At 42.1% G+C, this 16,998-nt stretch overlaps 1 protein-coding gene across 1 annotated transcript in view; it reads right to left on the bottom strand.

The window, feature by feature from the left end:
• plcg2 (phospholipase C gamma 2) overlaps window positions 1–16,998 on the bottom strand; it is a 201,703-nt gene that overhangs the window by 73,086 nt on the left and 111,619 nt on the right. Inside the window, exon 2 of the mRNA XM_033035766.1 lies at window positions 5,751–5,903. Within this exon, the coding sequence (XP_032891657.1) occupies window positions 5,751–5,903 (153 nt within the window). The remainder of the gene's footprint in view (window positions 1–5,750; window positions 5,904–16,998) is intronic.

Genomic DNA, 16,998 nt, shown 5'->3' with positions numbered 1-16,998 from the left:
TCTGTCCCCAAAACTGCGGAGGTTGGACTTGTGGATGGAGAGGAGACCGGCTGATGCGGAGCACACAATAATGAGTTCAATTATATTTAAACATCAGATTTCGCCATCAAACTCCTGTGTTCAAGCTATTAACATGATTTGCAATTGAAGGTGAGGAGTAACAATCATGGGTATTGATATCCAAAGTCTGAATTTACCCCCATAGACTTTCGCAATATTAGCAACAAAATCTTAAGTAAAACCCACTCATCAACTTCTTAAGGATTTCTACTTCAAAATGGTTGAAGCACAAAAAGGAATGACATTTCTTTGAATGTTGGTGGACGATTCGAAGACCGAGGGTGGGAACAACCAAATCAAGTGGATTTGCAGAAACAGATGATGATACAATCAAATAGGGTGGGTTGCATCTATCTCCTGCTTGGGCAGAAGACACATGGAACGAGAGTGAGATTTGACCACTTCTGGACATGGGGACAATGTCCTCAGGGAGATCACCATGCTGACCAGTGTGTGGAGTCACGGAGAGCAACGTTAGTGACTGGAGCCGGGTGTTGGAGAGTTGGGGGAGTGGTGTGTGGGGATGGGAGGAGGACTGATGGAGACCCCACAGTGTTGAGATACAATGAAGCTTTTACTTCCCCGTGATGAAGGGAAGCAGCAGCGGGCTTTAGAATTTTCACATTTGGCGAAGATGTCTAAAGAAGCTTTTTGCATTTTGAATGAATGGCTTTGATGCAAGGTTTTGACAACCCTGAGGAAAAGATTTGTATCTTCCCTCAGGAAAATACTGCAGTTCTGCTCTTGATCCCCTTCCCCTACCAGACGGAACAAGGATAGAGTTCTCTTGGTCCTTATTTTTCATCCCACTAGCCTTAGCAACCAACGCATCATTCTCCAACATTTCTGCCACCTTCAACATGATGCCACACTAGTCATGTCTTCCCATCACTACCCCTTTCAGCTTTCCATATAGGCCGTTTCCTCCACAGTTCCTAGGGTCACTTATCCCTTCCCACCCAAACTACTTCCTCTCCATGTACTCTGTCCCAGTCCCTACACCTCCTCCCTCACATTCATCAGAGACCTCAGCAGCCCTTCCAGGTGAGATAGAAGTTCACATGCACCTCCTCAAGCTTCATTTACTGCATTTGGTATTCCAAACATGGCCCCAATTACATCAGCGAGACCAAACATAGACAGGGAGACTGTTTCACCAAACACTTACACTTGGTCCATCTAGGTCTACTGGATCTCCCAGTTGCTAACCATATTAACTCCCGTACCCATCAACATACTGACCTTCCTGTCCTGGACCTCCTCCAATACCTAAGTGAGGCCACACGCAAACTGGAGGAACACCATCTCATATTCCACTTGGGTAGTTGACAACTCAATGCTATTGTAGATTGATGATGCATGTCAACCAATCACACACAAGCCAGCATCACTAACTCCACCCCACTGTAACACTTATACTAACAATTGCTTCCAGCACGGTGCAGTACAAGCAGCCAGGATTTACTGACAACTAACCATCCTTTATGCTGTTAAAGTCTCAGTGCTGATTAAAGATGAATTTAAATCACAATCTGTGTCTGGTGTACATCTACAGCTATGAACATTTAATTTTATGTACCCTGCCTTTTCTTCCCTTACACTTCCCTGTGCCCCACTCGTGTGCACACCCATTTCTCCCACTATCCTATTCCCCGTCTCCTTCCACCACTAGCCCTGCATCTGGCTTTACATTTCACTCCTCTTCTCTTCTTATATTACACCCTTTTGTCTCCTTTTTATCTCCAGCCCTTGTCCACCCATCTGCCTTTCATAAACCCTCCCCACCCATATCCACCTATCACTTGCCAGGCTTTACCCCACCCCCACATCTTCCCTCCCGATACAATTAGTCTGAAGAAGCGTCCCAACCCAAAACGTGCCCACACATATTCTCCCGAGATGCTGTCTGGGACCTGCTGAGTTGCTCCAGCACTTTGAGTCGTTTTATGTAAACCAGCATGTACAGTTCCTTGTGTTTATGAAAAGATTTGTCTGCTTTTTAATCTGAATGGGGCTGGCCTGGCTGGGCCATTCAAACTCAATGTAAACAAATATTTTCGTCCATATGCCTGCCATCTGGTAACTCTGACAATACTCAGCAACATAGCAGAGAAGCTTATAAGGAAAGAGGAACACACAGAACGAATTGCTCACAGGTTGTGGCCTGTTTATAATGAAACACAAGGAGTGCTGGACCTTGGGAGGGGATGATCTCATTCAATGGTTGAGAACCTCCACGCGTATGTTGCTAATAAAGACTTCTTGGGGGTTGATTTGTGAGACCCAGGCACTTTGAGAAGGTATTCATCAAGAGTACAAGGAGGCCAATGTCTCCACCAACGCTTCTGTAAAACATTGGAAACGTGGTTCTGTGGTCCTTGGCGCTGAATTCCTTTCAAATGATTATCAGGAAGCAAAACCTATAAAGGAGAAGTCTGGTGCATATTTCATACGTAAATGGCAACAAATGGTTCAGAAGTGAAGATATCCTTGGCAGACAGTGTTTAATTACAGCGGGACTTTGCTGCAATGGAGAGCAAACAGGTTGGAGATCATTGATTAGAAAGTGAGAAAGTTGGGTTATAAAATCCCAAATACCTGCCCTGTGATGTATCTGGGGCGTTTTAAAGATATTGTACAAATAGAAGATACATATTTGATTAAAGTTTTGCTTGCAGCAAGCAAGAAGGCCATTACCAGGCAGTGGCTTAATGAAAAAAGTCCAAAACGGGAACAGTGGTTAGAAATTATGCGAAACATCTTTAATATGGAGAAATTGACATATTCCTTGTGAGTCAAGGAGAATTCGTTTGAGAAGATCTGGGAAAAATGGACCGTTTATTTGAGCCGTGACACCAATTAGATAAATGCCGAGCTAGATATGGGAAGATTGTGTTATATAGAACTAGATGGTATGTTTGTATGAATATTGAATTATCTCCAGATAACTAATCAATGTAATGTTCTTTCATTTTTTAATTTGGTAAGTGAACCACACGGTCTTATTCCAATTTTTTATTTATTTACTTCTTTTTTTATCTCCCTATCTACATTTTTTTTTTTTTTGATTGCTGTTTTTCTTATTTTGTTTTATTTATGGTGATGGTGTTGCACTGTTTTGTATATATCTCTTAAAAATCAATAAAAATTTAAGTGAAAAAAAAAAAGAGAGTGAGAAAGTTTGAAGGATGTTGAAACTTCGGTTGAAATGGGCATTTTGAAAGAATGTGTTTCCACTATCAATAACTTACAACATTGTTTTAAAGCCTACGTGTCTTAAAACCTCCATGAAATGTGTTTTACACTAACGTTCCCACATAATCCTTGACAACAAGTCACATTTTTGTTTTTGAACTGATTTCAGTTGTGGAATGAGTCTACATTTTAAACCATTGCAAGTCCATTTCGTGTGATGTTTGCATGAGCTACTTGAGAGAACCAGACTGAACGAGGAAGCCAAAACTTGGCAGGCATATTTTAAGTCTGTGCTGAGAAAGATGAAACGAAAAACTGCCAGTGAAGAATCTAGATTTAGTGTGTGTGAAAGTGTCTTATTCTTTGCCGACCTGTTGCATGTTTGAAGGTAGCTCTTTAAAGAGCACACACTGCTTGTGTTCAGCAACACATCTCCACAGAAATTAAAGTTGTTAACCATTCATGTTCATGCCATTGTAGTTGAAAGTGTTCAACTTTGTATAGTCTTGGAAGGAAATTTGAAAGTAAAGTCTGAAGATTAAAGTCTTTAATTGTAGATATTGCTATGTTTTCTTTTAATATAGGACTTTTTGACAGCTGTGAAAGATTAACATTGTAATAGATAAGATATGGTCTCAAAGACAAAATTCGAAATTACGGCATTTGGTTTTAAGTTAAATTACCTTTGTGAAGTTTTACTGGATTGTAGATTGAAACTGCTTTTGTTTCATTCAATCTAAAATTGAATGAGTGGGTTCACCACCACAGTCTGATTCAGATATCACAAGACTGGGAAATTAGATTAACTCTTCCCACAGGGAAAAAGAGTAGGGACTGTAAATTTAGATTTAGTGGAAAAGATTATTTCATTAACATGATTAATTTAATAAAAGAGATAAGGGAAATACTTTATTTCCTTCCTATGTTACAAGCTGAAGAACTTCCTTTATATTTTCATGAAGAGGTCCCTTTGAAAAGCAAAATGGCTGACTTCACAAGCTGTGTGAAGCTCCGATCTTTTTATCCTTCTGGTTCAAAGATGTTGGAAGTTTTGGTAATACAATAATTATTTTTCTACAGTTTTATTCTATAGTATGTCTAAGGAAACCCACAGGCACCTAAAGAAAGAATAACAAGGTTGTAATTTACTGGATTTGATTACAAGCATGTGCTCTCTGTCTGTCTATGCCTCTCGTTCTTTCTTTCATTAGTTAGTAAGTATTGATCTGAATTATAATTTGAGAAATAAAGGCATGACTTCCATAATAATTCTATGCATTTCTGGTTTATGGTGTGACTTATGTGGAATCTCTAATTATAGATACGAGATACCCCACAAATTAAAGCAAGACACGTTTGAAATTGACATTTCGGGTAATTGTAGGCAGTAATCTCAAATACCAACTCTCTTAACAAGTTTTACCTATCTTAGAAGAACGACTATTTTTAAAGAAAACAATTTAAACAGCATGGTCAATTGATTCATTTTATATGATTTCCTTTTCATCTCTAAAATAACTTATGGAGATTGCAAACTTTATAGTGGAGACCTTTAATATAGTCACACTTGAAAAGCACATATACTTCAGACAATATACAACCCATTTAGTGCCTTGTTAATTGTACAATAATGGACATTGTAAAGTTTGTGGATTTGGAAGTCTGAACAAGTATTTACACGTTGAAACAGCCACCATCACATCTCCGAGTCACACATTTTTTCCTGACTTGGAAGATTATTGACATTTTTTTTTTTAATTGGCTTGTTTTAAATCGTGGAAGTCCCAACCTCACAACACTGTGAAAGTCTTCTCTTGCCCAGAGTAGGTGAATCAAGGACCAGAGGACATAGGTTTAAGGTGAAGAGGAAAAGATTAATAGGTATATGAGGGGTAACTTTTTCACGCAAAGGGTGGTGGATGTATGGAACAAGCTGCCAGAGGAGGTAGTTGAGACAGGGGCTATCCCATCATTTAAAAAATAGTTAGGCAGGTACATGGATAGGTCAGGTTCGGAGGGATATGGACCAAGCGCAGGCAGATGGGACTAATGTAGCTGGGACATGTTGGCCGGTGTGGGCAAGTTGGGCCGAAGTGCCTGTTTTCACATTGTATCACTCTACGACTATGACTCTAAGTATCTTCACCGAAGGACTGCAGTGATTGAACAAAGGACTTCCACATCACCGTTTCGTGATGATCAATATTTACAAATGCATAACAATAATTCAGATGCATGCACTCATGTTAATCCAACTGTAGGTTTCTGAGGAAAATGCATTAAGTTTCCCAGAACTGTTATCATTTTGAACAACACCTGCCTTTCAATTTGTCGCCAAACTTTTATTTACCCCAGAGGTTTTGCTCTTCCAAACACCACTCTATTAACAACATAGCTTTATGATTCAAAATGGAGAATGAATCCATTGCATTGATCCAGAGCTCAGGAACAATGACTGTGATGGAGAATTAATTTGTACCGGATCGGGCACTCACCTGCCAAACTGAGATTGTTCAGCACAAAGTCAGAGCCATAGAACACCGTGAAGCAAACATCATCGCTGTATTTGTCTCTTTGATCTTTCGAAATCTGCTCAAAGTCCTTCGAGTTTTTCCCAAGGCGGAGTTCTTTGATCTCTTGTAAATCAACTAGGGGCAAACAAGATATTTGTATCAGATGCTGCACATTGACTTTTGGTGAGGACACTAAACAGTGCCACAATATCTAGGAGAATACACGGTGATGTTGTGACAGGGGCAACCTTACAGCTCGGAATCCAAAGACCATGGTATTGGCAGCAGCTCAATGAGTTTAGTTTAGCTTAGAGATGCAGCATGAAACAGGCCCTTCAGCCCACCGGGTCCTCTCCAACCAGCGATCACCTGCACACTAGTTCCATCCTGCACACTAAGGGCAATTTAACAAAGCCAATTAGCTTACAAGCCTACACGTCTTTGGAGTGTGGGAGGAAACCGGAGCACCCGGAGAAAGCCCAAGCGGTCACAGAGAAAACGTACAATCTCTGTACAGGCAGCAGCAGTAGACGGATTGAACCCGGGTCTCTAGCTCTGTAAAGCAACAACTCTACCGCGGTATGATTGTGCCGCTCAAATGCAAACACTGATTACAGGTACAGAACTGAGAGGAATTCAGTACAGCACATGCTGATTCTCAATCATCTAATGAAAATCTTTATTGGGAGGTCATGTTGCAGTTGGGAGGTTATGTTGCAATTATATAAGACGTCGGTGAGACCGCATTTAGAGTATTGTGTTCAGTTCTGGGCACCAAGTTATAGGAAAGATGTGGTCAAGCTGGAAAGGTTACAGAGATGATTTACAAGGATGTTGCCAGGACTAGAGGGGATGAGCTATAGGGAAAGGTTGAGTAGGCTGGGACTCTATTCCCTGGAGCACAGGAAGATGAGGGGTGATCTTATTGAGGTGTATAAAAAAATCATGAGAGGAATAGATTGGGCAGATGCATAGTCTCTTGCCCAGAGTAGGTGAATTGAGGACCAGAGGACATAGGTTTAATTTAAGGTGAAGGGGAAAAGTTTAATAGGAATCTGAGGGGGTAACGTTTTCATACAATGTGTGGCGGATGTGTGGAACAAGCTGCCAAAGGAGGTGGTTGAGGCTGGAACTATCCCAATGTTTAAGAAACTGTTAGACAGGTACATGGATAGGACAGGTTTGGAGGGATATGGACCAAACATAGGCAGGTGGGACTAGTGTAGCTGGGACATGTTGGGCAAGTTGTGTGGGAAAGATGGGACGAAGAGCCTGTATCTATGACTCTATTAGTTGCAGCATAAATAAAACGGGCAGCTCCACTGAGCACTGACTTAAATTGTTGGTCAAAAGTCTGATGAAGTGCCATGCTCCCACGTGTATTTAGTGCTCATGAATTGCATTTCAACACATTCTTATTGCCTCTCTGTCCCACCTAACACCATTTGTTTTCAGTCTGAAGTTCCTCTGCACCAAGCACCATTTCCTGATCAAGAGTTCAACGCTGTGTCTTTTGCCCAAGGTTGCACATCTACAGTTCTGCAAACAACCACACCACTTGTGGCCGCTTTCTCTCCCATACAGCCCCCTACCGGGCAAAATGACCAATACTTATCACAATAATCTAAGCCATTCCATCATGTGGGACGGCACATCAGCGCAGAGGGTAGAGTTGCTGCCTTACAGCGCCAGGGACCCGGGTTCGATCCTGACTACAGGATGGTGTTTGTATGTTCTCCCTGTGACCGCGTAGGCTATCCTTCGTGCTGCTGCAAGTACGAATTTCATTGTTCCATTTTGGGACATACGTCAATAAAACACTCTTGACTCTACGATTAAACAGATGCCATTTCTTGCTTCTCATTTATATATAAATGATTCCAACACCATTGAATGAGCATCCACAAGGATCTGCATATGTTCGGCCTTGCATTTAACCCTTAAACTATACCAACAACTAGTTTCTGTAATGGTATATAGGATTTTCCTGAATACAATTGAATTCTTGCATTCCATCAGCCATCAAATCTACCTGTAAAACACATTGGAAGCATTTAGATTCCAGGTAAACACAAACTTCCTGCTCAAGTTCAAGCGTTCATTGCCAGGCACAAAACCCTCAGCCAAATGTTGACATGGTTTTATCTAAATTATTTGCATGTAATTGTTTGCAACATGTAAATTAATGTTACAATGTTGGTCATTGCAACAGATAACTACGCTATCAGGCCTAACTTTGGTAACTTGATCCAATATGGTGTGGTGAATTGAAGCAGAATATTTCATCTTTGTTAAGACTGAGCCCAGAGGACATGTTTGCATGCTATAGGTTGCAAACCAATGCTGTGGTTAACATGTATGCAAAGACGACACTATCTCTTCACTCCTCAACTACCAGGTACCCCATTGCCCACCAATGACCATGAGAAAGAATGCAAAGTGCTCGCAAATCTGATTGTCTTTGTGCTTTGCAAGAAGCAAGTAAATAAACTGCTGGTATGTTTGCAGCAACAGATGAGGTATGCACACTACACAAATTACTGTAATAGGAATAGCACAAGGAAGCGGTTTGACCACAGAAGTCCCAACCGTGAAGCAGTGTACTACTGTATAGAAGTAACATGAGGGAAAGTGAATTCATTCCTCTTATCCTTCTCGACATGCAAATGTGCTATTAATCCTGCACGCTCAGTCCCTAGATTATCAAGAAACACAGTTGGATGTACAGCGTTACTTTTCCTGCCTAATAAATCAAGTGACATTATGACCCTTGTCACTTCCGTCTTTTCATGAGGTTATTATGTTTCTTTCTCTTTAAGGCAATACTGACCATAACTTGAATTTTTTACAGAGCCACCACTGTCTCGCTTCTACTCAAAGTACAAATGAAAAGACTTTTAAAATACACGACAAAATAGTTAATACTGCTGCTGAAGAGGCCTCGACTGCAGTCTATAATTTGCAACAGGTACTGGATCAATATGTCCCATGGTGGACTCATAAAGATCATTCCTGTCATGGATCTCTACTTAAATTGACTGGCAATTAATTCTAAAAGGGTTGACGGTGGATATGCAATGGAAGACATTTAAAGACTGCATGGATGAACTACAAAAATTGTTCATCCCAGTTTGGCAAAAGAATAAATCAGGGAAGGTAGTACATCCATGGATAACAAGGGAAATCAGGGATAGTATCAAAGCGAAGGATGATGCGTACAAATTAGCCAGAAAAAGCAGCATACCGGAGGACTGGGAGAAATTCAGAGACCAGCAGAGGAGGACAAAGGGCTTAATTAGGAAAGGAAAAATAGATTATGAAAGAAAACTGGCAGGGAACATAAAAACTGACTGCAAAAGTTTTTATAGATATGTGAAAAGAAAGAGATTAGTTAAAACAAATGTAGGTCCCTTGCAGTCAGAAACAGGTGAGTTGATCATGGGGAACAAGGATATGGCGGACCAATTGAATAACTACTTTGGTTCCGTCTTCACTAAGGAAGACATAAATAATCTGCCGGAAATAGCACGGGACCGCGGGTCAAAGGAGTTGGAGGAATTGAGTGAAATCCAGGTTAGCCGGGAAGTGGTGTTGGGTAAATTGAATGGATTAAAGGCCGATAAATCCCCAGGGCCAGATAGGCTGCATCCCAGAGTACTTAAGGAAGTAGCTCCAGAAATAGTGGATGCATTAGTAATAACCTTTCAAAACTCTTTAGATTCTGGAGTAGTTCCTGAGGATTGGCGGGAAGCAAACGTAACCCCACTTTTTAAGAAGGGAGGGAGAGAGAAAACGGGGAATTACAGACCAGTTAGTCTAACATCGGTAGTGGGGAAACTGCTAGAGTCAGTTAATAAAGATGGGATAGCAGCACATTTGGAAAGTGGTGAAATCATTGGACAAAGTCAGCATGGATTTACATAAGGTAAATCATGTCTGACGAATCTTATAGAATTTTTCGAGGATGTAACTAGTAGCGTGGTTAGGGGAGAACCAGTGGATGTGGTGTATCTGGACTTCCAGAAGGCTTTCGACAAGGTCCCACATAAGAGATCAGTATACAAACTTAAAGCACACGGCATTGGGGGTTCAGTATTGATGTGGATAGAGAACTGGCTGGCAAACAGGAAGCAAAGAGTAAACGGGTCCTTTTCACAATGGCAGGCAGTGACTAGTGGGGTACCGCAAGGCTCAGTGCTGGGACCCCAGCTGTTTACAATATATATTAATGATCTGGATGAGGGAATTGAAGGCAATATCTCCAAGTTTGCGGATGACACTAAGCTGGGGGGCAGTGTTAGCTGTGAGGAGGATGCTAGGAGACTGCAAGGTGACTTGGATAGGCTGGGTGAGTGGGCAAATGTTTGGCAGATGCAGTATAATGTGGATAAATGTGAGGTTATCCATTTTGGTGGCAAAAACAGGAAAGCAGACTATTATCTAAATGGTGGCCGACTAGGAAAAGGGGAGATGCAGCGAGACCTGGGTGTCATGGTACACCAGTCATTGAAAGTATGCATGCAGGTGCAGCAGGCAGTGAAGAAAGCGAATGGTATGTTAGCTTTCATAGCAAAAGGATTTGAGTATAGGAGCAGGGAGGTTCTACTGCAGTTGTACAGGGTCTTGGTGAGACCACACCTGGAGTATTGCGTACAGTTTTGGCCTCCAAATCTGAGGAAGGACATTATTGCCATAGAGGGAGTGCAGAGAAGGTTCACCAGACTGATTCCTGGGATGTCAGGACTGTCTTATGAAGAAAGACTGGATAGACTTGGTTTATACTCTCTAGAATTTAGGAGGTTGAGAGGGGATCTTATAGAAACTTATAAAATTCTTAAGGGGTTGGACAGGCTAGATGCAGGAAGATTGCTCCCGGTGTTGGGGAAGTCCAGGACAAGGGGACACAGCTTAAGGATAAGGGGGAAATCCTTTAAAACCGAGATGAGAAGAACTTTTTTCACACAGAGAGTGGTGAATCTCTGGAACTCTCTGCCACAGAGGGTAGTCGAGGCCAGTTCATTGGCTATATTTAAGAGGGAGTTAGATGTGGCCCTTGTGGCTAAGGGGATCAGACGGTATGGAGAGAAGGCAGGTATGGGATACTGAGTTGGATGATCAGCCATGATCATATTGAATGGCGGTGCAGGCTCGAAGGGCCAAATGGCCTACTCCTGCACCTAATTTCTATGTCTATGTTTCTCTGTTAAATGTGCATTACTACACTTCCCCAATGTTGTATTAGCATTTCCTGAACTCTGTCCCTTCTATCCTATTCTATACCAATTCCAGACACCCAATTTCATGTCCTACTTTGGCTGCCATTTTCAAGGTGCTTCATTTCTAAAATTCTTAAGTGTCTGGCACTTTGGTCAAACATTAATCCACAATTCCCCTGAAAATTCCTAACAGTGGTGAAAATTCAACCACCATTAACTGTGCTGCATGATATGGCTGCTTACGCAAGTTAATCTTCACACCGAAAATCGTCTTTCACAGAAATCAATGGGGCCACATTTCACCAGCACTCATTCCATGAGGACTTTATGAGGAATTTGAAGAATTTATACAAATTCCTCGTATGTTGCAAGACATATTTGGCTGATAAAGTATGATTTAGATTATTATGATGATTATGATTAGTCATGACCAGAGGTTTGGCAGGCTGGGCTTATTTCCATGGAGCGAGGGGCAGGGGGGGAGGAAGGTAACCTGACAGTGGTTTATAGAGTTTTAAGGGGCAAAGACACAAAAAGTTGGAGTAACTCAGCGGGTCGGGCAGCATTCCCATAGGTGACTTTTTGGGTCAAGACCCTTCTTCAGACCTGAAGATCTGAATAGGTCTGAAGAAGGGTCTCGATCCAGAACGTCACCTATTCCTTTTCTACACAGATGCTGTCTGATCCGCTGAGTTACTTCAGCTTTTTGTGTGTATCTTCTGTTTAAACCAGCATCCGCAGCTCCTTTCGACACCTTATTAGAGGCATAGATGGGTGAAAGGAGATTTGTGCTAAAGGAAATTTGACGGGTTTTTTTACACATAGAGAGTGTTTGATTCCTCACTGTGGTCAAAGGCAACAAAGTTCAGTCAGTCCTCCTTCCCCATTCATCCATGGTCGGGGTAATGAGCCCTCCGTAGTCGCCTCTACGGACAGCTCAATGTACAGGCCCTCTTGCCGGGATGATCAAAACTCTGACATCGGGACGGTCGAACACACATGCTTGGAGCACCCGAATCGGCCACTTTCCTACCGGAGACCGCGGCTTCAGGATGTTATAGGCCGGCGGTCGGAGCTCTTCTCCTGCGATCCCCAGCAAGAGATCCCAGACTCCAGATGGTAAGTCCACGCCACGCCCGTGGCTAGAAACTCGGCAAACCACAGCCCCATGATGCCAAAGTCACCAGGCCAGCGATCGGAGCACTCTTTTCTGGTGACCCCCGGCAAGGGCCCGCCCCGCCTCGCGATGGAAAAGTCCACACTGCGCCCGCTGCTGAAGCTCTGGGCCTGACTCTGGGAAAGGGCTGCTCCAATCCAAGCTGTTAGGCCCGCGAGGAATGCGGAGATATGACATTGAAAAATCGCCTCACCTTCGAGGAAGTGACTGAAGAACGGTTTCCCCCTTTCCTCCCGCCACCCCCACACAAGACATACCGAGAGACACTAAAACAAACATTTGGACACACTAGAAAAAACAAAAAAAGTCGAAATAACGAACACGCTGCTGGCAGGGCAGCCGACTCTTGTGCCCCCAACCGACCCAGAAATTGGAACTCAGTTTTGATGAATACAATCAAGACGTTTAAAAGACATTTAGACAGGCACATGGATTTATGTAGATGGACAATAGGTTCACCTGTGACTGTGACTTCGTGGGGGTTTTCCAGATGCTCTGGTTTCCTCCCGCACTCCAAAGACGTGCAGGTTTGTAGGTTAATTGGCTTTGATAAAATTGTAAATTGTCCCTAGTGCGTAGGATAGTGCTAGTATACGGGGTGATTGCTGGTCGGCGAGGACTTGGTGGACCGAAGCGCCTGGATCTCTAATGTCTAAAGTCTAAGGAGAACAATCAACCATGTTATTACTGTCGCCTATTTCCTTCGCTCCATAGATGCTGCTGCACCCGCTGAGTTCCCCCAGCAATTTTGTGTACCTTCGATATTCCAGCATCTGCAGTTCCCTTTTGAACACTTATTACTTTAGCTGTTTGGCAGAGGCATGGCAATAAACAAATGTAAACTTCAACATCCTTCACTTTAGCAGATGATCACAGGGATGTAGACAATCGCCAGCAGTTCGAACAGTTAACAAGATTCGGTATTTGGCTGCATGGCTGCAAACCACAAGTTATATAAGGGATTGCACAAATATACAATGGGTTGTGCAGTACTCCTGGAGGGAGAAGCAGAATTAATATTCCACTTAAATAAAAGGAAAAGCTCAAATACTGTTGAAGGCAGGCTCTTTCTGTTGAACGACAACGAGAGTTAATACATCATGGTAACTCTGAAATGATGCCAAGATAACCAATCTCCTCTGCCTGCATGTGTTCCCTCCATTCCCTGCATATCGATATGCCTATCCCAAAACCTCTTAATGCCAATATAGTATCTGCCTCCACCACCACCACCACTGGCAGTGCATTCCAGGAATCCACCATCTTCTGTGTAAAGTAAATGTGCCCCATATATCACATTGAAATTATGCCCCTCTCACCTTAAAGTCATGCACCCTAGTCTTTGACATTCCACTCTGGGGAAAAAAGATTCTAAAAGTTTATCCTATCTATGCCTCTCATAATTGTATATACTTCTATCGGGTCTTCCGCAGCCTCCAACGCTCCAGAGAAAGCAATCCAAGTTATTCCGAAGTCTCGTTATAGCCACTACCCTCTAATCCAGGCAACTTTCTGGTAAACCTCTTCTGCACCATTTCCAAAGTCTCCACATTCTGCCTGTAAAGAGTTGACCAGAACTGTACACAATATCCCAAGTGCAGCCAAGTGTATAAACAGCAACATAACTTCCCAACTCTTATCCACCATGCTGAACCAATAAAGAAGGCAAGCAAACCATACAGCATCTTTACCATCCCATCTACTTGTGTTGCAACTTTCGGAGAGCTATCCAGTTGGACCCCAAGTTTCCTCTATACATTAATGCTATTACAAGTCTTGCCATTCATTATATACTTTCTTCTTACATTTGAGCTTCCGAAGCGCAACACTTCACACATTTATCGGATTAAACTTCATCTGCCTTTTCTCTGCCCAATTCTGGTGCTGATCTATTTCATATACTCACAACCTCCCTCACTATCCACAACTCCACCTATTTTGTGGTGGAATGCAAACTTACTAACCAACTCATCTCTGTTTACGTCCAAATTATTTTCATATCACAAACAGAGATCCCAGCAAAGATCCTTGTGGAGCTCAATTGGTTACAGACCTCCAGCCAGAATAACACCCTTCCAGGTGTAGAGGCTGTGGAGGGGATGTGGAAGAGGTGTACCTGGATTATAGGGCATTTATCATAAGGAGAGGTTGGACAAAAATGAACTATTTTCTTGCAAGCATTGCAGGCTGAGAGATAGTAGACAATCAGAATCTTTGCCTAGGGTGGAAATATCAAATACTAGAGAGTGTAGCTTTGAGGTGAGAGGGGGGAAAGTTTAAAGGAGTTGTGCGGGGTAAGTTTTTTCACATAAATTATCGGTGGCTGGGACTATGGAGAATCAATTTTTGGATAGTTCTCGTGGTATGTGATATGCAGTTAATAAAATTAAAAACCAGGTGATAAATTAACATGCACAAATCATGGTAATGTGTGCTTCCAACTGAATACCGATTACTATTCACAATCTAATACTTCAAAGACATATAATAGTTTGATTTAAAAAAATTTGCACAGGTTTTTGCCAAAGTTAATTAGTTGTAATGATTTGAATTTAAATGCTCCATAATCTGCCACAAAAATGAGTGAAGATGCAGCAAGGCAGAATAAAAATGGAAACCAATTGATTGTAGATTATTATCAGCCATTTTGCATTACCCTTTGAAGGTATATATATATATATATATATATATATATTCTGCAGTTAAATGACATGCTGTATAAATAATTACTATATCAATGGGATTCACATGTTTCTCCAATCACAGAATTGAGGGGAGCACAGTTGTGCAGCGGGAGAGCTACTGCCTTACGGCGCCAGAGACACGGGTTCGATCCTGACGACGGGTGCTTGGCTATACGGAGTTTGTACGTTCTCCCCATGGGTTTGAAGGATAATTGGCTTGGTATAAATGTAAGTTGTCCACAGTGTGTGTAGGATAGTGTAAGTGTGCGGGGATCGCTGGTTGGTGTGGATGAAGGGCCTGTTTCCGCACTGTATCTCGAAACTAAATTAAACTAACTATGTAGTTAACAAATGTTTCACAAATCTAATTCCAGACCGAATGGTATACCTGTCAGATTGTACTGCTTATCCCTAGTTTAGGATTATTTGTAAATTTGACTCGTACACTTGTACCCATTTTATATCTGCTAATTTCTTTCTCTCCTTTTCCTTTCTTTTTCATCTTTTACCCTTTTGTTGAATGAGGTTATATTTCTGGAAAAGACAGTGAAAATGGACATCTCAGCTGCACCAAATACCAGATCTGTGGTAGCAAAAGCTTTCTCAATGATGGCTGGTTCAGTAAACCACAGACTGCTGAGCACAATAACAGAAAACAGAGCTGCTCACTTTCTGATCTTTATTGTTATTCTTCATGATCTGATAATTTATTAAATATTTTGCCAGTTGTGTAGATTCTGCAATGATGTTGAGGGCTCAGTGCAGGACACAACAACGGTTACTATCATACAAGGTTTGGACAGCAGCTTTCCTTTAAGCAGTGCACTCACTTCAAGAGTATTTGTACCAGTGATCCGCTTACACAGATACACATTCATGCTTCAGTGTATTTCTAGTTCAATTGTATTATGTAAATAATTTTTGATGCATGTAAAATATTTTGTTTATGAATACCTCTGATGAATGCACACATTGTTGGCATTGCTTAACTTCCTTTTTACAACTTGATTGTACAAAAGTGTAAAAAGTGCCTCCAATGATCGAAGGTCTGCTTCACATCGTTTCCAACTACAGTCTCAATTAGTTTCAAAGTGGGAAAGTGTCAGATGCATTAGATATACTTGGACATCTACACCGAGGAACTGTTTCTTCAGCTTCTAACAGATTTTATTTCAAACTGCAAATAATATTTGAATTTTACTAAGTTGTCAACAAAAAATGAATTTCACTGAATCTAGGTACAAGTGACAATGAAAGTACGATTGAACTAGTGAAGAATATACATGGTTAGAACTGTGCTCACAGTGAAAGAAAACAATACCACGGCGTTGAAAATTGGCTTTATTCAGAGCAGAGACATTTCGATCATACTTCTCAAATTGTGACAAGTTTGGCTCCTTAAGGGCCTGTCCCACTTGGGCGTCATTTGCGCATCATTTATGCGACATAATTTACGCGTCACGATGCACAGTACGTGCGCGCATGGAACATGGTGACGTAGGCTGTGATGCGCGGTCACGTGCGACGCCCCAGGATTTTGGGATGTACAAAATCTTCGCGCGCCATCTGTGTGATGCGCAAATGACGCCCAAGTGGAACTTTAGCTATCAGTGAGATTTTATTTCCCCTCGCTCCTTATTCACGCTGTTAAACTCCCCCACTAGATGACATACATTGTTTCCTCTAAAACCATACTATCTAAAGGGCCAACCCTCAAACTGGTTTAATACATGCCTACATGTGCCTTGAGTGCTTGGTCCAAGAAGGACATGGTCACCATTTCGCTGGGTCGGCGCCATGGAGGTGTCTGGAGAGGACCCGGCAGCGATAGTGGAGTGATAGGTGTGGCGGTCGATGATAGCACCGATCGACGGACGAGAGTGGACCATGTGGAAGTGAGGACGCCGCAACCAAGGGAAGGAACAAAGGAGGAACTAGCGTGGGGGGACCGCCGTGAGGTGTGGGGGAGTGAGGGGGAGTGGGGGATGGGGAAGGAGGAGAACAAACCAGGGACCTGGCGTGGATACTGTGTATACTTTGTAACTTTGCCAGTGCCCTTATGTGGTGATTATTTGCATACAAACAAAGGTATGCAAACAAAGAATTTCACTGTGACTTGTCACATCTGACAATAAAGTATTTATTTATTTCTT

The sequence above is a fragment of the Amblyraja radiata genome, chromosome 17 (assembly GCF_010909765.2).
Source record: "Amblyraja radiata isolate CabotCenter1 chromosome 17, sAmbRad1.1.pri, whole genome shotgun sequence".
NCBI classification, from domain to species: Eukaryota; Metazoa; Chordata; class Chondrichthyes; order Rajiformes; family Rajidae; genus Amblyraja; species Amblyraja radiata.
This window is presented reverse-complemented; position numbering and strand designations above follow the sequence as displayed.